Consider the following 23,021-nt stretch of genomic DNA (forward strand, 5'->3'; position numbering starts at 1 on the left):
ACTCCTGGGGTATAGTCTGCAAGGAGCTCTATCTCTAGCCCCATGAAGTTACACTGGGATATAGACAAGTCAGATTTGGTAATGTTAGTAAGCTGAGATGATGATAAAATCGACAGGGAAAGAATAAAAATGTTATTTAAAACGAGGGTTACTCTCTCTATCGGTGGACCTGTCAATTCCAGGATCATCAATCACGCCTCTACCCAGAAAGAAAATGTGCTCCTCGTCATGAGAAGACAACCCCATTGTTACCCTACCTCTTTTTATTTTATTTCAGTGAGCAGGAAAGGGGAAGCACAGACTAGGCATGGGTCATTCGTTTTTTCCCTGAGAACCTTCAGTGATACTGGTGAAGAATCACCTAATAAACACTGCTTAATTCCATGCTAACAGTCAGAAAACATAAAAAGGTTTCAGACAAAATCCCTTCTCTAAGGCTTCATGTTGTACATTTCCACGGTTGGTTTTTCTAACTGCCTCTCAGGCACTTCCTGTGCTTTTCCACAGAAGTGTAAACTCCAAGACTGCAGACTCTGAGCATCTTCACGGCCTCTGCCCAGAACTCAGTAAGCAAGGTTCCTCCTATGAGCCTTCCTTCTCCGGAAGCCACACGGAAGACCCCTGTCCACCACACTCCCCGCTTTCTCCTGCACATCCAGACTCAGTGACGCTCACACTTTCACGTTCTGGTTTTTACAGTTGATGAAGTGGAAGCGTGGTGTGCTAAAGCGGGTCACATCACAGCGAGAACAGAAGAACTGATCACTGCGTTGAGCACTCACTCTCACCTCCCGGAGCACAAATGTCAGTACAAGAGAGTTTTCAAACTCATCATGAACTGTGACAAAATAAGTCTGAGCGCTTCCTGGTGATGGCTTTGAACCTATCTATTTATATGAAACTTCTGGTAGCTTCTCTTTTTCTTTCAATTCCGTGTATATAGGAGAAGGAGAGATGTGCATATGAGCGCAGATGGCCTCTAAGTGTCAGATCCCCTAGAGCTGTAGTGACAGGCAGCTGTAAGCCACCTGACCTGGGTCATGGGAATGGAATTCAGGTCCTTTGCAAGAGCAGTAGGGGACTCTTAACCTCTGAGCTCTTTCTTCAGCCCTGCTTCAGGCAACTTTCGAGACACGGGGGAAAGTCACGTGGTAGAAAGATGCCTATTGGTCACTTCTAATTTACAAAAGGAATCTGCAGTAACAAAGGCAAAGGCTAAGGCACTGATAGACATCTTCAAAAGTAACAATGTAAAGCCAGGCATGGTGGCCCACATCTTTAATCCCAGCACTCAGGAGGCAGAGGCAGGCAGATTTCTGTGAGTTTGAGGCCACCCTGGTCTACATTATGAGTTCTGGGATAGCCAAGGCTCTGTAGAGAGACGCTGTCCCAATAAACAAACAAACAAACAGAGAAACGAACAAACTCCTCTCGAAAATGTAACCACGTATAAACTTACATTGTAACTGTTACTCTTCAGCCTAAAGATTAGCCCTGAAAAGGCCTTCTGCTTTGCAAAGTGAATGGACATGTTAATACAACTTAGGATTCACCAAGGGTCCAGCCGGCTGGCTGTGCTATAGGGCGTTACCTGGCGACGACAGAAGGCAGGAACAACAGTCTGGCTTGAAACAGCTGGGAGACAGCTGCAGAACCAGCCTCCCCACACCCCATAGGGTGCAAGGAAGGTTGACTTTCCAGGTTACCACTGCCCACCCCATCTGTCAGGGCTGAAGGTAGCAGGGAGGGGAAGACAGAAGTTTTTCAAAAGCATGTACGAACCAAAAGACTTGTTCATGTTCTAGGAGTTGGATATAGAAGACACCTCATATTCCCATCATGCCAGTAGGACTTAGGTACTTTTTTAAATTTGTAACCCAATCTTAATATGGCCACTGGGCATCCTCTGAGGTGACTGGTAACCCCTGCTACAGATTCAGCTTCCTTGATGCTCATGAGAACAAAACTCAGAACCTTGCATGGTTTTCCTTAAAGATGGTTCCTCTTTTGATCTACTAGTGTAAACAAATGTCACTTCTACATTTCTCCAAAGGAAAGAGTTAGGAGGGATAAAGACCAACTGTTAGTACATGCCCCTGAGACAGTATGTCAAGGAAGAGGGCCAATTTTCTTTCATAAGCTAAATATGGAAACAGACTGTAATGCTAGGATTTGTAATGCACAGCCAGCTTTTCACAGACTTCCCCGAACTCCATATGTCAAAATGACAATATTTATTCTGGGCCAATTATTTCTAAGAACCTATAAATGTATATGCTGTAGTAGCCCCTCTTCCCCCACTTATATACAGGAGACTACAGTGCCCTCTATTACATGAGGGATAAAAGGCACAGCGTGTTGTATTGGAAATAAACAAGTCCTCTCTTCCTTCAGAACTTGTCCCTGCTCTTCACAATGACTTCTTTATTCTCTACAACTCGAGTGCACAGTATTCGCTTCACTTTCCAAATAAACCTAACGCATACAAATTCGGTCTCCCCCCCTTTAATGTTCATTCAGATGAACCCCGGACAGTAGCAGTACTAAAGCCACATGCTTACATGTACACAGCCTTCATCGGAAACATGACAGTGGTTGGCCAGGCACAAAATAAGTCCTGAGAAGCAACTTCTGGCAATGGCCAAAGGGGTTAAAAGCTCCTTCCCTTGCAACCACAGCACCATGGTGTCCACCCTACAAACATGTTTGGTTCCAAACATTACGGACCAGCCACTTACCAAAACCAAAGCTTATTCCTGATTTAGAAAAGTAGCTCACAGATTTAAACTACACAGTTCCAGGCAGCAAGCAAACGCCTATTCCGATACTGGCCAATTACAGAGTGTGAACTCAAAACTCAGGTTTTAAAGCTCCGCATGGGTGAATCACTGATGACCACCTCCTTGATGCACTAAACTGACATCTTCAAAGAATAGTAACCAGTCCCTCCTCTGCCACAGTTCAACAGACAAGCACAAGCAGGTTAACACCCACTGTCCCTATAAAAGAGCTGTCTTTAATTCTCAGAGTGCACAGAATGATCATGTACCCAGAAGCACACAGGTTCGTTGGCTCACATGTCTGCAGTTGGGATTCCCAGAAGACGGGGAAGAATGGGTCCCTGAGAGGTTTCTCTTGGCAGAGAAAGAAGGCAGTAAACATGTCACACAGTCCCAGCAATGTCTGGACTAGGCTCCTTTGTAACACACAGGAGTGCTTCCCTGCTGGACTTTGGACAACACCCAGTGTAGAGACAGACCATCAAAGAGATAAACAATTCAGTCCCTACTGCCCACATCCTAATAGGCAGATGTCAGAAATTCTATACAGAAAATAGGAAGTGTTATGAAATACCAGAATGCCCCCCTGTCCTCCAGCAGGACTGAGTTTTCCTTACCTTTAGGGGGGTGAGGGTGGGGGTCTAACATGCCAGTCCTGAGAACAGACACCAACATTGGTCTGAAAAGGAACTTGACAGAAATCCAAAACTCTTTTTGGCCAAGGTAAACCCCTTGTGTGTCCATTTCCCTGCAGGTCACACTCAGCACCTGTCTAATTCAAGCATTCACACTCACAGATTTCATTCATCCTCTCAGAAGAAAGCTGCAAAAAGACCATCCACAAACCAGCAAGTTTTCTCAAAGCAGTTGCAGAACACAGCTCGTGACTCGCCCAGGACTGTCAGGCTAGAAGATCTCATCTGTGGTGATGCCTTCCCAGTTGACTTTACCGAGTCACAGGACAGCATGGCTCAGGGAAGAAGCGGGGAGCACCCACAGCAAACAACAGCTATTTCACCTTCTCAGAAGGCTACAGTCACAAGCTGGACCTTGTTGGGGGACTTTTTATTTTTGGACAAGTAAACAAATGAACAGTGCTGAATTCCAACACACACACACACAAAAAAAAAAAACCTCCAGGAGCGGGGTCGGGGGAGCATGACAAGAAATCATTGATAGGAACAAAGAATTCTATAGAACAAATTTTTTTAAAGATGTTTCAATTAAAAACAACAACAAAAACCAAGTCACCTTTTCTGCTTCTGTATATCCAGTTCTCATCATCTGCTTCCACCTGCTGCCCACACACGGACAGCTCTCCATCACTGCGAAACAGCCTCTTTGTCTGCCTGGACAGGGAAGAGAAATTTATCCAACTCACGGCACGTGAGAGGGAGCCTGGGTTTGCCTTGAGTCTGAAGGAACCTGAGGCGCCTTCCTTTTTCATCTTCTTTCACATCAAAATCCTCTAGAGACAAAAGGCGGCCCAACAAACAAAAAGCTGGCTTTTTAGAATTGGCCGGAGTCCTTAAAAGGAGCCTGCCCCCTTTTCCACTTATCCAGACGATGCTGGGAGTCGGGCAGGCATTGTGCTTCTGTGTGCCCGATTAAAAGGAAAAGGAAGGATTAAAGATATATTTTCAAAAAGGGTCTACTCTAGCCACATTGAGGCACCAATTTCTGGAGGGCGGTCCACGGGCAAAAAAAATAAAAATAAATAGAAGTACAAGCTTTAAAAAAGAAAAAAAGAAAGAAAAGAAAAGAAACGGCGTGGTCATTTCAGGCACACTTGCCAAGACTTTGCAAAGAAGAGCCAAGGTACCCCGACTCTTGGCTGTATGGCTAGCATCCCTAAACGTAATCCTACGCCTCTCCGGGGCATCCTTCCTTCTGAAGGCAGAAAGCCAGCTTCTGGTGGAGGAGCTAACTCCCCAGCCGGCAGAAAAAGATCCAGAGTCAAGCAGGCCCCCAGTTTAAAGTTCACCCACACAGGTTACTTGGGAGAAATCAAAGGGTTCGGCTCTGTCGTCCCGGCGCAGGGCAGAATCATAAACCGCCCACTCACTTGCTCTCCTTCCCATCTGGGAAGCGCTCTTAGCCGCAGGACTGCACAAACAATAAAACAGGCTGCGTGGCTATGGCTTGGATTACTGAGTGAGCACTCCTGCCGAAGATGATAGGCTTGCCCGACACTGAAGGCACCTCATTGGAGACAGAGAGCCCCGCCCCTCCACAGACCACACTTCAGTGGTGGCTCAAACTTCTGAACTCCTGCAAAGCAATGGGGATGAATGCAAGCCTGTGTCGAATGTAGACGTCTGCGAATCGCAAAATGATTCTGATGGCCAATTACTGGACCCACTTGTCGGAAAAAGTGTGATCACGACAAGTGCTTTTAACGCGGCTTCTTCGAGTCCCCGCCTTCCCAGAGGGGTTAAGGAACGAATGCCATTATCAGGGATAAGGTAAGGTATCACTTCACTTCCTGCTTTCAGCTACGCTGAAATGCAGCCAGGCTTGCACCTGTTCCTGCCTCCCCTCCGGCCACTAACCCTTAGGCAGAATGTGGGTTCCAGCACACCCCATTCAGCCTGACCCCAGGTAATCCTTCTCTGCCTTCCAATTGCCACCCTATCAGAGAGAATCCTATTTGAAAACAATGCTTAGGCAATCAACTGCGAGCTATAAAGCAAAGCACCTGGACACTACCTTGAATTGCATTGGCCTGTGTGTAGCACCTCCCCTGGGTCAGTGTGATTGATGGCTTGGTCCTAAAGGTCAGCATTCCCCCGCCTCTGAGCGACAGAGTGAGGTAAGGCAGACAACAACAGAGAATTAGTCATTATCAACACTAACAAGTTTGCTGGAAAATAAACTGACTAAAAGTTCTAAAAGCAGCTGGGTGGCGGCGGAAACGGTGCACACCTTTGATCCCAGCACCCAGGCAGAAGCAGAAGGATCTCTTGAGTTCAAGGCCAGCCTGGTCTACTGAGTAAGTTCCAAAACAGCCAGGAATACAAAGGGAAACTCTGTCTGGAAAAACAAAAAGTTATAAAAGCAAACTTTATGTCACGTGTCTATTCCAACTCACGGAGACTATGAAGGAGGTTCTTTGAGCATATATATATATATATATATATATATATATATATATATATATATATATATATATATATATATATATATATATATATATATATATACCAGCCAGCCTGGCTACATGATGTCCTTTCTCCAGAAAACAAAAATAATTAAAAATATAAAATAAGGAATTTTTAAAAGCACCATAGAAAAATGTGCAAGTCCTCCATGCTATTTAGAACTTCTTGGGACCATTCCCCAATACATATTCCTGCCCTTTAAGAATCCATGGATCCCAAACACTGAGCACAATTATCTCCAATGTGTTGTCCACATCTTATAGCTGCATTTGTAATTTTTTGTTTTGTTTTGTTTTTTTATTTTTCACAGGGTTTCTCTGTATAGTTTTGGCGCCTGTCCTGAATCTCACTCTGTAGACCAAGCTGGCCTTGAACTCCCAGAGATCCGCCTGCCTCTGCCTCCTGAGTGCTGGGATTAAAGGCATGTGCCACCACCGTCTGGCTTATAGCTGCATTTGTAATTTAAGGATAGCTAAGCTTCGTAATAAACCCCCTGCTGTTTCCTGTACCAGAAGTGCAGATGAATTCTCTTCCACAGGCCTCTTGGAGTATGTGCACAGTCTCGGTGCACCCAAGCCAGTACTCAGTGTGTGCGCCTCACATAGCCCCAGCCTTGCACACATCTATCAAGAACCTAATGGAGGGGCAAGAAGAAAACTCACTTCAAGCCACCAAGAATAATTGGCCTATTTAGAGCCAAGACTCAAGACTCTCCCTTAAAGTCATTTATAGCTATACAGTCCGGCTGAAGTTATTTGAAAAAAATTTATTTTACCCTAGATGTAGGCAAACTAAGAAACGGGATGTAGGGAAACTGTCCCTACAAACCTCCAAAACAGAATTAACAAATCCTCCATGTACTCTCTAGTCTGTGGCCTAGCTCGGTAATTCTCAATCCATAGGTCGCAACTCCCTTGGGGTTGCATATCAGATATATACATTATGGTTCATAACATTAGCTAAATTACAGTTATGAAGTACCCACAAAATAATTTTATAGTTGGGGAGAGGGTCACCACACGTGAGGGACTTTATTAAAGGGCCACAGCAATAGGAAGGTTGAGAACCACTGGCCTCAATGATTGCATATTTGCTAATACAAAGAAAGTCACATACATTAAGTAATTTCACAATTGGGTCAAACTCGCTATTGGCCAACAGTGAATACAACAGTTCTAGTCAGTCCTGGAGGACACGTTAGCTTTATTCATGCGCCATGTGAGTTCCAGAAGCGCCTAAGTGGGCTGCCTCAGAAGCTACTACATCCATACAAACTACATTCACTGAGCAGCTACAGATACCACACACCTTCATCAGTGGACTCTCAGCCAGGGCTGTGGAGCCTGTGTGCCTCACACCTCCCAAGAAGTACTGTGTTCTTCATAATATTGCTCTTGAGGGGAAGCCTGGGCTTTAGGAAATCATTGGTTTTCTCAAATAACTTCAGTTTGAATCTTCAAAAATGACAAAAATTGAACCACTTTGCCCCCATGAAAAACTAAGAGAACACAAGCTTCTCAGACTTCTTCAACAGACCCGCTGAAGAGATCTGATCCGGCTCCTGGCTGTGCTGGGTTTCCCCAGGTCCCCTCCCACCGTCAGGCTGTCTTCCTGAAGCTTCTGCTGTCATCCTGTGTACCAACATCGTTCCCTCTTGCCACTGTGCCGTGGCTCTGCTTCAGGCCCTGGGAGAGCAGATAAGGGAGCCTGCTGAAATGATATGTTTAGCAGGAGTCTGCAGGGCCTCGCAGAATGAAATGTATCGCTTTAAAGCAAGGGCTTTGTCACAGCTGCCTCCCACTAGCACCCTGGTCCCTTTACATGTGTGACTGCAGCCCAAGAGTCGGAACGGCTGGATGCCAGGAAGAATCTGTATCAGGCTGATGGCTGACTGCCTCTTTTATAGGAAGCTTTGGCCCTTGTGGGTCACTTGCCTCACTACTAACAATATTAGAAGAAAATGTATTATTTCAGAATTAATGTAAATAATAAACTAAATAAAAGTTATCTATAAAAACTGCACCGACATATGTCATTAGGGAAAGTTCTAGAACCATCTTCCTGAGTCAATGCCCATGAATTCAAAGAGATTGATTTCTACCTAAGTCAATGGAGAAGAGTGGATACATTTAGAAGTTTTTTGCTCTGTGCCAGCATCCTTAAAACCCGAGAATAGTCAAGTCAAAATTTTTCATCTAATAAAAACTGTTAAAACACGACAGAACAGACCAGGGAACAAACCCCTCCACCAATCAGGCATGAGATTACTCTACTTGCCATCTGTATAAAATGTCAGCCAAGAGCAGGAATTCATTTCAAGTGCCATGAGTTCTTTTGGCCTCTATACCCTCAAATGGGCGCAGTGACTTCTAATTTCCATATCGACCTCAGCTGCTCTGTTGAAGCAAGAAGGGGGGCAGGCGGTAGAGAACAGCGCTGCGGCCGGGTCACTCTGGGGGGTAATGGGTAGCCAAACTGAAGGCTTCTGTACATAGATAAAGGGGGGGCAGGAGACACACGCAGCGATTGGCAGCTTGAACTGGGGGAGGGGGAGAGCAGTGTAATGGGGCCCTTATCACATTACCACCCAAATCTCCCAGACAACCCTCAGGGACCTTTCACTTCTGGGACAGGGTACAGTCCCAAGGTCCCAACTGTCACTGCTCATGAATAATTTAAGGGCAGAGTTAAGTGGAAATCTTCCTATGTCATTTGTACACACTAATAATTAAAAGTCTATCTCCACAAACAAAACTAAATGGTGTGGGATAGCTGACTGCTAGTCTGATTTGGGGGGGGGGTTGGTGTTCGCTTTTTTTGCTTGGTTAGTTTGGTGTTTGTTTGGTTGAGGCAGGGTTTCAAGGAGTTCAGGTTGGGCTCAAACTCCCTATCTGAAGCCAAGATTGACCTTGAACTTCTGACCCTCCTGTCTGTACCTCCCAAGATCTGGGATGGGCAGTTATTTGTATCTAAGAAACAAAACAAAACAACAAGAACAACAACAACAAAAACCCCACAAAAGCAACGTCATGTTATTCCCACAACCACGACCAAATTCTCCTTAGTACATTAAATTCTCCTCCCTTTTTTCACACTCATCTACCACTGCATCCACGTTCAAAAGGAAGAAATATTAGCTCAGGGAGTGGGGAAGGCGTGGTACATGCCTGTAACCCCAACACTTGGAAGACACAGGCAAGGAGGATCAGAAGACCAAGGTCATCCCTGGCTGTGGAGGGAGCTTGAGACTAGCCTTGGTTATGAGAAACCCTATCTTAAAATAAAAATGCAAAGTGCCTGGCATGGGCCTGTACATTTGTAACCCTGATGCTCTGGGGATTGAGGCAGGAAGATCATGACTTCTGTGCCAACTTGGGCTAAAAGGTCTAGCTTTAGAAGCCATTTGCCCCTTTCCATGAATGAGTAATGTTGTTCTCCTCACATGACGAGACTAAATGCACACATCTGTCTACCGTTCCACATCTGTGAGTCGGAAAAGGCCTCCATGAAGATCTGACACCCTGGGCCTTAGCCCTGCCCCTGTGGGATCACTTGATACAGGAGCAATATGGCAGCATCAGTACCCTGGGTCCCCCGAGATGAAAGCATACTGCAAGAAATATCACCAGCAATGCTACATAGACTGCTGGTGCCAGAGCACAGAAACCATCAGAGATTGTAAGGCAGTCAACAGCCCAAAAGGCAAAGCCTGTGTACCCAGTTTAGCTCCCATCTAAAGGGTTCAGGTGAGAAAATTCCCTAAAAATGAGCATCAACATTGCGATTTTTCAGATACCAGACGAACAAGGGTAAAACTCTAAAAGGCAACTCCAAACACTCTTTGAAAATCTTGACTTGGCTGCTCTTGCCACCTTTCCAGTGGTCTCTGCGGTGACTGCCGTGGTTATTAATGTTTCCTCCTACTCAATCAGCTTTTTATAAGGCTTATTAAACACATAAATCACAGGGGATCTTATTAAACTTACAGTCTGATTCAGATCTCAGGACGGGCCTGCAAGTCTGAACTCCAAAAAGCAGCTAGATGATAGCAATGAACAGTTCACCTTGGAGCCAACCTGTCCCCAAGGACAGGGATTCCTTGTGAAGGGCTGAACAACGGAGCCATCATTTCCATGTACAATTTTTCTTTTCAGCTCATGTTTCAAGATAAGGACATAATTAGACCTTCAAGGTGATCAGTCTTTTATCACCAATCCCCAAAATCAAAATTTAAGCTGATAATAGAAACATAATCTGAGTTAAAGAGTGAATAATAGAATCTCATTGCTCACACAGTTATATTGCTTCGTTTTGAAAAAAGACTCCATGCCCGTCTTATTTTAGTTCAGACATGAATACTGGCTCTCATCTCCCGAAACTCCATAATCTCAGTGACCTAGCCCAGTAATTTTGGCAGTGAACGTTAAACCAAAAGCAGCCTCACACTCTCCTTGGCTCTCCAGAGAGATGGGGGTGGGGAGCTCTGAGGGGCCCTGTCAGGTGAACTTAACTAGTCAGATGCAGTGGAAAGATATTTGGGTTTGAGGTTTTTTTTCCTAGTAGATGCTTATGACCACAACAAGTTTTCAGTCAACCCAAGGGACCTCCCAAAGCATGCATTCTATTTTATTCTAGCTTTCTAACTATATTCACCTTGGCTTACACAGCACACTGTGTCCAGCTGGTTTTTTTCCCCCTCACAGGCTGGTTTTCAATTCTACCAGCTTTCACTACATTTCCCCTCCAAGTTAGAAACACATGCTCATCTCAACAATGCCAGCAGTGATTCTAGCGAGCTACATGAACCTTCTAACAATGTCAGTTAACAGAAATGTGTACAAAGTGCTTAAAATGCTTTTGATCGGCATCACTCAGAACCCCAATTCTTGTCAGGTGTAATGACGCACTTGGGCTATCTCAGCGCTCTATAGATGAAGGACCTTGAACATGAAGCCAGCCTGAGCTACACAGTGAGACCTTGTCTCAAAGCACACAAAAAAGAACCTGAATTCAAGTTTGCCTCCAAATAAGTAAATATAGGTAAATAAATACAAATATCTATGTGTATGGGGGGTCAGAGGGGGAATACATTTGCCAAGGCTGCAGTTGGTATCAATGTGTGAGTTCTCTCCAGGGGTGGAAAAGAGCCCAGAAAAAGGAATCAAAATATGTATTGATCCCCTCCTAGCAAATGAGCCAGGCTGTAAAATACAAAAGATAGGTGCTAGCTTGGGAGGAAACGAATGTTTATTGTAGGACAGAAATATTCAGTCACTTGTAACAAAACAGCAAAAGGGGGTGGGAAGAGAAGCAGGGCCTTGAATCTTGAGGAGTTTAGCGATTGGGATGAGAACTACTCCAGGCTGAGATTCTTGAGGCCGGAGAAATTTGATCTATGTTGCTGTTCTGGTAACACAGCAGCTCTCTGGTGTGGGAGCTGAGGCATGGAGGACGCCTTGGTTGGCAGTATTTGCCAGTTTCCACGGTGGAAGGACTCCTACCAAGGTTAGTTTCAAGTTGGCAATAATTTACAGCCAGCTGCTAAAACCCTGAAAATCTAAGCACTGGCTGTCACACCACTGAATCTGGCCAGCATTTACTTTAGCACACAAAATGACGTGGTAGTACATAAACAATAGTACCGCCGGGCGGTGGTGGCACACGCCTTTAATCCCAGCACTCAGGAGGCAAACTCTGTGAGTTCGAGGCCAGCCTGGGCTACAGAGTGAGTTCCAGGAAAGGCTCCAAAGCTACACAGAGAAACCCTGTCTTGAAAAGCAAAATAAAACAAAACAAAACAAAAAACCAATAGTACCGTAGCTCAGGTTTTTTTGTAGTATAGGTAGGAGGGCAATGCCTGCATAACCTTATATGGGAAGAGGGCATACATCTGTGACTAGATTATGTTAACTCTAGTTCCAGAGGATCTAAGCCCTTCCTCTGGCCTCTGCAGGCACCTGCACACAATGCTACACATATATACACTCAGGCACACATACATACGTATGAAATAAATTAAACAAATAAATCTTTAATTAAAAAAAAATCTTGAGATGTGGCTATTGTGGGTTCTCTTGGATCAGTGCTTAATGAAGTCTCATGCATCCTTTCCATGGAAGAGAGGGAGATCAGGACTGAAGAGGAAAAGGCGGGTGGGCATGGAGACTGGAATGGAGGGATTCCACTCTGGCTGCTGGAGATCCAGGGAGCTGGAGCTTGCTGGAGGCCATATAGAAAGCACAGACCTCAGACCTCCAGGACTAGCAGAGAGTACACCTCTGTTTTAAGCTAAGTGTGAGGGGAATTCCTACAGCTACATCAGAAGGCAATACAAGGCAATGCAGGGGAGGGGAGTCTACAACCTGTAGTGTCTTCACCCATCTCTATGCAAAGAAATCTGGTTTGGGTTTGGGTTTGTTTGTTTGTTTTTTCATTCTTACGAATTCCAAATTTTTCTAATTTCTTTTCAACAATCTACTTCAGGATAATTGTAAAGTGCAAAAATTTTGGGCAAGTGTAACCTCATAAGAGGTTCTCTAGAGCTGGACTTTTCCGTTTTTATTTCAATTCATAAACTTTTTGACAAACACACAAAAAATTTATTAAGAATCAAAACAATAATAAAAAAAGAATCAAAAGTACCCCAGCACTCAGGAGGCAGTGAGTTCGAGGCCATCCTGGTCTACAGAGTGAGTTCCAGGACAGGTAAGACTGTTATACAGAGAAACTCTGTCTCAAAAACAAAACAACGAAGTCAAAAGTGCATGTGCTAATGATCTGAACACTGGACACTGAGCTGGTGACTTACACAGTGACCGTAAGCACTCACTTTCTGGGTCTTTTCGCTTCTGTTACATATAAACACCATGAATAATAAAGGGAAAAACAGTACCTTAAAAACAGGGAGTTTTCAGTTTGAGATTCTACTAAAAATTCAATTTTCAGCCAATAATGCCTGCTTTAGTATTTGTGAGGTCTATCAGGACATGATTTTAAAACCCTACATTTTTAGTCAACATGCTTCTAATTTGAATAGTAGTTTACAAACTGAGACTATATAGATGCAATGCAGTCGGTATCTTTTAAAAATGTATTTATTTATTTTAAGGGTATTGATGTTTTGTCTGCGTGTATATCTGTGCACCAGACACATGCTTGGTGCCCTCAGAGGCACTAGGACTCGGTTACAGATGTTTGGGGAGCCACATGGAAGCTGAGAATTGAACCTGGCTCCTCTGGAAGAGCAACTCTTATCCAATGGGCTATTTTTCCAGGCCCTTGTAGGAAATCTTTTATTATTTCAGATTAAATTTCCTATAGCCCCCCAAAGCATTTTTCCTTCTGGAAACAACTGTATATATATACATATATATATATATATATATATATATATATATATATATATATATATATATATATAAAATCAATGAGAATGTAAAGATTTACTTATTTTTTATTTTATGTGTATGAGTGTTTGCCTGTATTTATATGCAGGCATCATACATGCATCTGGTACCTATGGGAACCAGAGGAGGGTGTCAGAGGTGAGCTGCTATGCGTGTGCTGGGTACTGAATCTGGGTACTTTGTAAAAAGCAGCAAATATTTTTAACCGCTGAACCATTTCTCCAGCTCCATGAATGGGAATAAATAAATAGATAAATAAATAAATAAAATGAGCCTCAGAAAATCTGAAAAATCGTGAAACCAGTGAGCGTCAGTTATAACAACCAACATCTTCTAGTCACACTGGTCTAAGGCAACCCTTAGACCACCTTGAAGTACAGAGTGAGAATTGAAGAAATCCAGAACTTCCTTGTTCGTCTATGACCAACTCAAGCCCAGTACTGAAATTATTTTCTGGAAAAAAAATCAAACACGAACATGTTCATGAGAAGCCCCACAGTAATCAGAGACAGTTTAAATTGCCCATGTTACTGTGTCTTCATGGTGTAATCTAGTTAAAATACTTGTTACAACAAAAACTGCTTTCTGCCCATCAACACTTAAACTTCTTTGTGGCCAGAACAAGTTACGCTATATTCCAGACACCTGTAACAGATCACTTGAGATTATGGAAGAAGATGGTCAAGAGGGTATCTAAAAACAATCCACCTATCTGTATCTTATTTAGCACAATCTGGAAACTCACATTTAAACAGGCTTCTACAATAGGGTCCAAGCTTGATAAGGTTTCAAAATCATGACTTTTAAACTGTTAAACCACGATTTCAAGTAAATAGGCAAAGTTGAAGTCATTACTTACAAGTTCACAGAAAATGCACAGGTTGTGAACTCACAGTTCAGCTGAGAGCCATTGGGATGAAGACTCAGAAGCTTCCAGCCTGAGGAAACAGGATCAGCTGAAGAACTAGCAAAGTGAGATAGTCGTGGTCTGTTCTGCTTCTCTGATCTTCCAGCATTCACCCCAATAACTGGCTTTGGGTTTGATTTTATTAATAAGAACTTCTAATCATTCCTTCTACACTTCAGGAGCTATCTACCTCGGTTTTCTAAGAAATGGCCACTCACTGGCCTGAAGTTTGCTGAATGGATGAGGTTGGCTGCCTAGTGAGTCCCAGAAATCCACATTTCTTGGTCTCCGGCACTAGGGCTAAGTTTTGGGGCCCAAACTCTGGTCCTCGAGCTTGTATAGCAAGTACTATTCCAACTGGGCTATTTGCCGAGCCCCTGCTTCAGCTTTTTAAAAAATATAAAATGCTACACAGAAGCATCCTGCCTTTTCCCTACTACGCTGTGGAAAGGATTTTTCAAATTTGGTGTCTATCATTCACGAACATGTTTTTTCCATGCTCTTTCTACATACCTGTGTGTTTACTGAGATGTACTATTGACTCATTTGCTTGTGGTCCATAAACAGAATTTATACCACCAAGATACGTGTTAGGTTATTTTTCTAAACAATACCTGAAACGTTCCACTCTGCAAATAAAGGGCTCACGGTCTTGATTCTTCTTATGAACCAATGCACCTGATCCACTCCCCACTACTTCATTTGGGTAACTAAAGGGCTACTTCCCAGTTGGACATACCCAAACTTTGCTGAAAGGCATGACGTTTGTTTCTCTCACATGTGATGTCTATAAAAATCACACTTGGTCTATAAGCATTTGCTTTTAATTTAACAACTTTCAATTAAAATGGAAATTTGGGCACATAGAAACTCCAAAATGGGCAAATGGAAATGCTGAGGATTGCGACACGCCATCCTAAAATATAAATGTGGTAGACTAGAACATGCCAATTCCAAAATATACTTCTTCGGCATACTTGAGCTGACATGGGAGCAGTTCTGAAAATCAGCCCCCTTGTCAAAGCAGTTTGTATCTAGAAAGGAAATCTACATTTCAGAATGTGTACCAGGACAAGCACTGCTCCGAACGGCCTTTCCTATTAAGAGAATGCATCTATTCACCACCACCACCATGCTCACCAGGAGCTCATCCTGGCCCCTCCCATGAGGAGTACCACCGCCCTTCCAAAATCCCAAATGCTTCCTTTCTGCAGTTCAGGTTACCTAAGCTGCAATCATCTGACACTTGTATGATTCTCCTTTTATACAGAATGTCTGTGCACAACTCAATGACTTTCCTGCTGATAATTGGTGGTCTATCAACTCAATTAGTTCAGCCACAGAACATGGGAAAGTAAAGGGAGATCCCTGTTCCTCCCGCACACACACATAACATGAAGAACATAGAAAGAGCTCCCTGGCCGTGGAACTTGTGGTTTTGATGTTTTCTTGTTTTGATGTTTTCCTCTTCACAGAACCATTTTTGTAGTCACATACGCTGGCAACGTGCCCAACCAGTTTCAAAATCTCCAAGTGTCGGAAATGAGGATCCAAACGGACCATCACTACTTCAGTGGTCCTTTTGCAGCCACACGTGTCAGAGCCTGAAAGTAGTAAACTTGCCTCCTGTGCAGAACACAGAAAGACCTAAAGAGCACTTAAGACTCTGGCGACATTTGCTCCCCACGGTCAAAAATGGAGACACTAAATGAAGAGAGCATCTGTTACCGGATTGTGCCGCTCCAGGACATGCTCTCAAAAAGAATGTGTGTATCCAAAAAGGAACTTGGGGCGGGGAGGGAGGATGACGAAGGACTTGTACAAAGCAAACGCCGAGTCCTCTCCACCCACGGCAGGTAGGAGTGTATTGAGACTGGCAAGCCAGAGCTAAGGCAAGCGTGACAGTAGAGAATCCCTTGGTGATTTTCCTCACTAGCCCAGCAAGGCTGTCACCCGCCGAGACTCAGGAACAAGGACAGTGCTGTCTCCCAAAGCTCCTAAGTGAACACAGAGCTATGGAGACTCACAACTGTACCCACGTGGGTCTCCTGTCCCTTCTGGAACCACTGTACACTGGACATCAAGGGCTTCATCTCTCCGCCCTTATGAAAGCTAACGGGAACGTGCGGGCACCACAGTGCCCCCAACTGATGGCAGGTTATTTTCAGCAGCAAAGGGAAGCAGGCAGCAGGGGGGTCCCACAGTACTCTAAGTAGATGTGGTCGGTAGACAAAACAGAGGACAGCTAAGGCCAAGTGCATACAATTACATCAGGCCTGTAAAGGGTGGGTATCCGGGCAGACATTAGAGGCCTGTTAAGGAAAGGTGTCTCTATGGGCACCCGGGTTCTGCCTACAGACTCTAAATTCCAAAGCTTGCCATCTTGTGTAGCTGTTAGGAGACATATTTCTTCCCCCAAATGATGTGAAACAATGAACGGTTTACAGAAAAGTGTGAAATTCTGGCAAATTAAGAGAAATTACTACCTCCCCCTCCAAAAAAATGTAATAAAACTGCAAAGGGATGCTGCTATATTACCCTACCTAGACTGAGGAATACCAGCTTAGCTTAAAAAAAAAAAGTAAAAATAAATAAAAAGAGGAAGATAGGCATCCCTGGGAGCTCGGAACTTAGGAGGCCGGGGCAAGAAGAGAGGCGTGAATGAAGGGCCAGTCTGGGCTACACAAGAGCCTGATTGACAGCCTGCCTCATAAAGCAAACAAATATAACTAATAGGGTCAATAATAGGCACCGGTCCCTCCGGTCCCCTTCCTCTACAAGATACCTAGTATTATTGGCTACAGTTGCTAAGAAAAACACACCTGGTTAAGTGTAAGTTCAAAAGGAAGAAAGTTGATGATCCCAACCACATCTTTGGTTCAGAACCGAAACTCTGTTTCAAGCGCAGCATGCATCGCGGATCAGGCCAGATGTCGCTTAAGAAAATGACATTACTCCAGAGCCAACTAAGTGTCGCTTAAAAATTAATACGTAAGTCTATTATTTGACCAAAGCCAGATGAGACTTCCTCTACGAAATGAGATTACATGGAAGGCTCGGAAGAGATCAGAGTCAGATTGTCTTAACCAGGCGATAGCCTCGCAGGAAAGAAATCAATAGTGTAATCCAATGTTCATCCAGGACTCTACTAAAGGTGGGGGAGGGGTACGGGCAGAGAAGATGATGGATGGGTGCCCATTTGTGAGTGCCAGGGCAGCAGCGGACCCTATGTCTGATAGTCTGGCATCACTCAAAGGCTAGAGACACAGCTGGGCCAGACCTGGGCTGAAATGTATTGGTGCCTGCCTCCATTCTCAACAACGGGGAACACTGGAGCCATGTTGGATGGAGGATCATGCGTTGTTCAGTAGATCATGCGTGTGGGAGCTTTTGTTTTTGCACTTATGTTTTCAAAGTGTTTCCCCTCCTGGGCTGTGTCTGGAGCATACTTTTCATGCCCGTTTCTGTCAATCTGGTTTTTTGTTTGTTTGTTTGATTGATTGATTGATTGAGTTCTTGTTTTGTTTTGGTTTTTTGAGATAGGGTTTCTCTGTGTAGTTTTGGTGCCTGTCCTAGATCTCGCTCTGTAGACCAGGCTGGCCTCGAACTCACAGAGATCCACTTGGCTCTGCCTCCTGAGTGCTGGGATTAAAGGCTTGCACCACTGCTGCTATTAATCTGTTTTTTTTTTTTTTTTTTTTTTTAAAGAGGTTGCTTTTTGTTCATAGTTGAACTGCTAACCTGGATGCTAGGTCGGTTTCAAATGGTTGTATGCAAGAGACAAAAAGTGAAAATGCCTGCCATGTTTCTAACCTTAGCAAATATGTAAAAATGTCTCAGATGCATCAAATGCAGGGGCTGGCGATGGAATACAGTGGTAGTGGACTTGTCTAGCTTTTGCAAGTTTCATCCCTGTACTATAAAACAAAAACTTAAACAAAAAGTGTTCAATGTAAAGCATGAACTCCACCTCTAAAGAAGTTTCCTGGACACCTGACCAAGGTCAATAGGTCCCTGGGTCTGACCAACAGTCACCATGCAAACAAAACTATGTACTGCATAGTATGTTTCAGTCACAGAAGCTTGAGACCACAGGATCTTGAGATAATCCCCTCATTCTCCTATGGATGAGGAAACAGTCACTGTCAGGTCACGAGTTACACAGATGTTCCCATCTTTAGCTTACTCTTCTAGGGCCTGGTGCCAAGCAGCTGCTCCATTAGACGTTAGAGATTGTCACTCCCTGGCAATCTTGAGACCCACACCTGGCACAGACAGAACTAACAGTAATAACAAGGAAATAGAACTGTGTTCCAAGATCACACCTCTCCAACAGCGTGAAACCTGGATCTCACGTACCATCCCTTGAGTCAGCAGAATCATGTATCTCTAGAACAGACAGGTGGCGTGACATGTGTGTGTGTGTGTGTGTGTGTGTGTATCCTTGGAGCTGGAGAGACGGGGCTCAGAGGTTAAAAGCATTGGCCGCTCCTCCAGAAGTCCAGAGTTCAATTCCCAGCCATCACAAGGTGGCTCACAACCATCTATAATGAGAGCTGGTGCCCTCTTCTGGTGAACAGACATGCATGCAGGCAAAATACTGTATACATAATAATTTTTTTTTAAAAAAAGCATTCCTTCTGAGATTAACACAGAAACCCGATCCCTTAAAACATGTTGTTCTTACTAAGTTTTAACACCTGGACTGGAGGGGGAAAAAGTTCTAAAGGAGAGAAAATTAATGGTCAGGTTTGTATCATTGCGTGTAAACGTTCAACTCAGAGCCGTTGGCGCTACAGAACAGTCTTCTTACTTCATCTACAGTCTACTGAAAAATCTTGTTTGAAATCCTGCCTTCCATGGGGAGCATGCCTCAAAACATGATTTGCCTTGCTGTAGATGACCTTTAGTCACCCACAATAAGGTCACCTGCAGTGAAAGAGAACTGGGGGTGGGGGGGGGGGGACAAGGAAGGGTTATTCTAACTCAACACTGCCCAGGACTGAGTTTGGAATCAGAAAAGAAAAGAAAAAAAAAAGGCCTCCACTTCAAACCTGTGTGTTCTTCACAAATTAGGAAGTCAAGTACCCATCCAACAGCTCAAGGCATAAAATTCAGCAGAGTTCTATTGCACTTTGGACACAGCATGGATGAAAAGATAAAGGACAGACTAGAGGCTGGAAAGATGGCTCAGTGGTCAAGAGCACAGGCTGTCCTTCCAGAGAACCCTGGTTTGGATCCCTGACCTACAAGGTGGCTCACGGCTGTCAATCACATCAGTTCCAGGGGGGTCTGATACCCTCTTCTGGCCTCTGCAGACACCAGGCGTGCAACACGGTGCATAGACATTTATACAGGCAAAATACCCATACACATAAAATCAAAAACAAAGCAATGTAAAATTAAAAACAAAAATGGGCTGGACAAAAAAGACGGGGAGGGGTGGTATGGGCTTGAGACTGGAGGATCCATCCCCAAGGTGCGCTAGCCAGCCAGCTTAGCTTAGGCTACTGGTACGTTCCAGGCCAGTAGAAGACCCTGCCTCCCTCAGGGGAAAAGAAAATCACAAGGTAAAGGGGTCCTGGGGAATGAGGAACGTTATCTTTTTGTTCTTTGGTATAATCTCTCTCTCTCTCTCTCTCTCTCTCTCTCTCTCTCACACACACACACACACACACACACACACACACACACACACACACACACACCAAAGAGTAATATTCCAGGAATTACTCCATTTAAAGAGTACTTCTCAATTGGGCCTGGACCCAGGGAGTGCTTAAATCCAGACCCCTGGGCTCCACTCCAGATGCTTAGAACCTCTGGAAGAAGGACCTGAGAGTACCCAGGGGTCCTATCACCCACACATGAGGGCAGTTGGCTCATGCACTGTCTGCAGGGCATGCAACAATCTCTGTGTGGTCAGAATATGGACATTCAATAACCTGCCACAGACAGGAAGCTGCCTTCCAGGACAGGCTCAGGGTGAGGACCAAGTTCAGCAGGGACTAACACCACCACCCCCACCCACCACCCACCCCCGCTAGTCCCACACAAGAGGCTTCAGGTTTAGCCAAATGACCCCGTGGCAGTTTCTCCACTGACACACTCCTACTTAAAACCTCCCTGGGCCCAATTCCCTCTCTTCTGTCCCACCTCCTCCTCCTCCTCGAAGTGTGAAAGGATTTGCTCACCACTGGGTGGTTTCGATCTCATGATCTCTATCCATTTTCACTTCTCCCTGATCCCTCCTGCTCACAGTCTTCCCACTCAGCTCTCTCGCTCATCCTTCCTCAAGTGTGCATCTGTCTGACATCGGTACAGTCTCTGCCTCCACCTCCTGCAGCAGGCGGGGCGTTCACTGTTGCTCCAGTTTCCAGGTACCGACCCTGTCAAACCCTACTTCGAGCCTCAATCCCGATCACACCCATCCTACAACTCCGGACCCCCGACGGAGCCTCATCTCTCCTGTTGTCTCCTGATCCTCTCAAGTGGCTGTTCTTTCTCAGAAATCGGGCACAGAGGAGTCCCTGGGTGCCTGGTTTCTCAGTATCCAGTCTCTTGGAGCCTCCTCTCCTTATTCCGGGATAAGCAAATTTTAACTTTGTGAGTTCACAATAAACATTCATCGGCTAACTCGGGAAGAAAGAGTTCGGTGTTTCCCTTTCCCCTTTTAGAAACATGCTGGAATAACACGGAGTGACAGACATGACAAATATTTAAATTAGGCAGGGCCAGACCTGGATGTCAACTTTTGTGTTCCCGGACGGCGGCGGCTCTGGCAGGCCTCTCCGAAGCACAGCAATAGCGCCACCTTGTGGGAGAGGCACCAACCACACAAAATCTGAGAGGCGATCCCTACCCAGAGGCATCTTTTTGAGAATTTGCAAACTATAATCAATCAAAGGAATAGGTAAGGGACTATTAGTACCAGATCTCCAAGGATAAAAAGCACTCGTAGATAATACCACACTTTAGGCCTAAGGTGAATGGATAGAGAGATAAAATTATGCAAACTTTCAAATAAGCCAAGAAGCAATATTTAACTATTTAGTCTTATCTCAAGATAACATTTATTTTTTGGCATAAGTATTCTCATAAGAAATTTTTTAAAAATTGTACATAACATTTAAGGAAACAGCATAACTCACTGTTCAAAACTTAAAAGTAAGCTGGGGATGTGGGGCGGTTGACAGTGTTCTCGGGCAGCATGCATAAAGCCCTGGATTCAGCCCCCAGCACCACATAAACAGGACCAAAAACTAGGCCTGGTGGTGCTTGCTTTCAATCCCAACACTGTGCAGGCAGGCACAGGCCAGGGGTCACCGCTGGCTACGTAATTAGTCTGATGCAGGTACAGACCCATCAGACACTCACTGTCTTGAAACTAAACCGGATGACCACACCTTTTTAAAAATGTACGTAATTTCTAATAGGCCTAATGCTGACATTTCAAAGCATCTGTCAGTCTAGCCCCTGAGTGAAAGAAAACAACAAGATGAAATCACAGGACTTGAGAGTTGGTCCCCTTAATACAAACAACCCATAAAAACCCTGTAGTCAGAGCTAAACATTGGAAGGTGCCAAGCGGGCAGTTAACTGCCTCTAAGGCAAACAGGAACACATTTTAATAGGCCGGTCCAAACCTTTTTCTTAATACACTACCACATGTTAAAAAGGTAGCAAGGAGCTGTTCCCAGTTTCTGAGACTTGTGGAGAAAATTTCAGAGTTCTGTGGACAATCATGAAGCTGTCTCCAAAGCCACCGCCACGGGGCAGCATGCTCCACAGCAAATGCCACAGCCACAGGCCACCAACGGTTCACACCTTTCCTATCAATGGCAGTGTGCTGTTTCCTTACCTTTTCTTATGGGCTTCCCTCTATTTAAGCAGCTCAATTCAAATTTTAAAATGGAGGTTCCGTGTACCGGATGTCTAGGCGAATCTCATCTGAAGGTCGTTAGACCAGACATACCTACTTCTACACAGTGAGGGCCATCCAGACCAGCTGAGCCTTGAAGATGATGGACATCCTCCTGAGAGGTAGATACACACCTGGCATTATGCACAGAAGGCGCTGGGCCATTGTCCTCAGAGGTGGCCAGTGGCGTGTAAGCCCAGGATCCTCTCCTCACTCCAGTGCCAGCTCTTTCTTTCAGCCAGGGTTCAGAGCTGGCTCTGAAGTCAGTACACCCCCTCAGCCCCCACCCGCCACACACACACCCACACACACACCTGGATACACAGTTCAAGTACAACTTTGAGTCATGCTTCCACTTCCTTTCAGGGTTCCAAGTAGTCCTTGGGGGCACAGAGTTCATTCATTCACAATAGCGCAAACTCAGTCACACTGAATACTTACTCGGGAATTAGGACTTAACATCACATCGGTGGATAGCTAAACCTAAAACTAAAGAGAACGCCAACCCTTAGCACTTGAAAAGGATTTCCTTTCACCCTACTGTAAAGCCGATGAGAAGTGAGTCGTTCCTTTTGATCCGGGCGGACAAGCTCCCCAGGCGCAAACTCACACGCATTCTACTTCATGGGGCCTTTTAAATATTTACTTGTTGGTAGGGCTCTGCCTTTCAGGTCAAAGATTATAGTATTTAGCCAGACAAAGAAAGGAGGGGGGTACAGCTATGAATTAGTAAACTGCCAAGACTTCCATTTGTTAATTCAGTCCAACTTCAAAGGGGAGTTTGAGCTGCTGAGAATTAACCTTCAGAAAATTACTGAATCCAAAAGTGAACCGGCCAATCTTCTA

At 44.6% G+C, this 23,021-nt stretch overlaps 1 protein-coding gene across 4 annotated transcripts in view; it reads right to left on the reverse strand.

Moving 5' to 3' along the window:
• Nucleotides 1-23,021, reverse strand: part of Nhsl1 (NHS like 1) — a 230,054-nt gene that overhangs the window by 127,520 nt on the left and 79,513 nt on the right. Inside the window, exon 1 of one of the 4 annotated variants that reach the window (XM_036168730.1) lies at nt 4,032-4,899. The exons of 2 other annotated variants lie outside the window; for them this stretch is intronic. In XM_036168730.1, coding sequence (XP_036024623.1) covers nt 4,032-4,227 — 196 coding nt within the window. In that variant the 5' untranslated portion in view covers nt 4,228-4,899. Of the gene's footprint in view, nt 1-4,031; nt 4,900-23,021 lie in introns of those variants that run through there. One more of the 4 variants, XM_036168729.1, reaches the window with a different exon arrangement.

The sequence above is a fragment of the Onychomys torridus genome, chromosome 19 (assembly GCF_903995425.1).
Source record: "Onychomys torridus chromosome 19, mOncTor1.1, whole genome shotgun sequence".
Taxonomy (NCBI): Eukaryota; Metazoa; Chordata; class Mammalia; order Rodentia; family Cricetidae; genus Onychomys; species Onychomys torridus.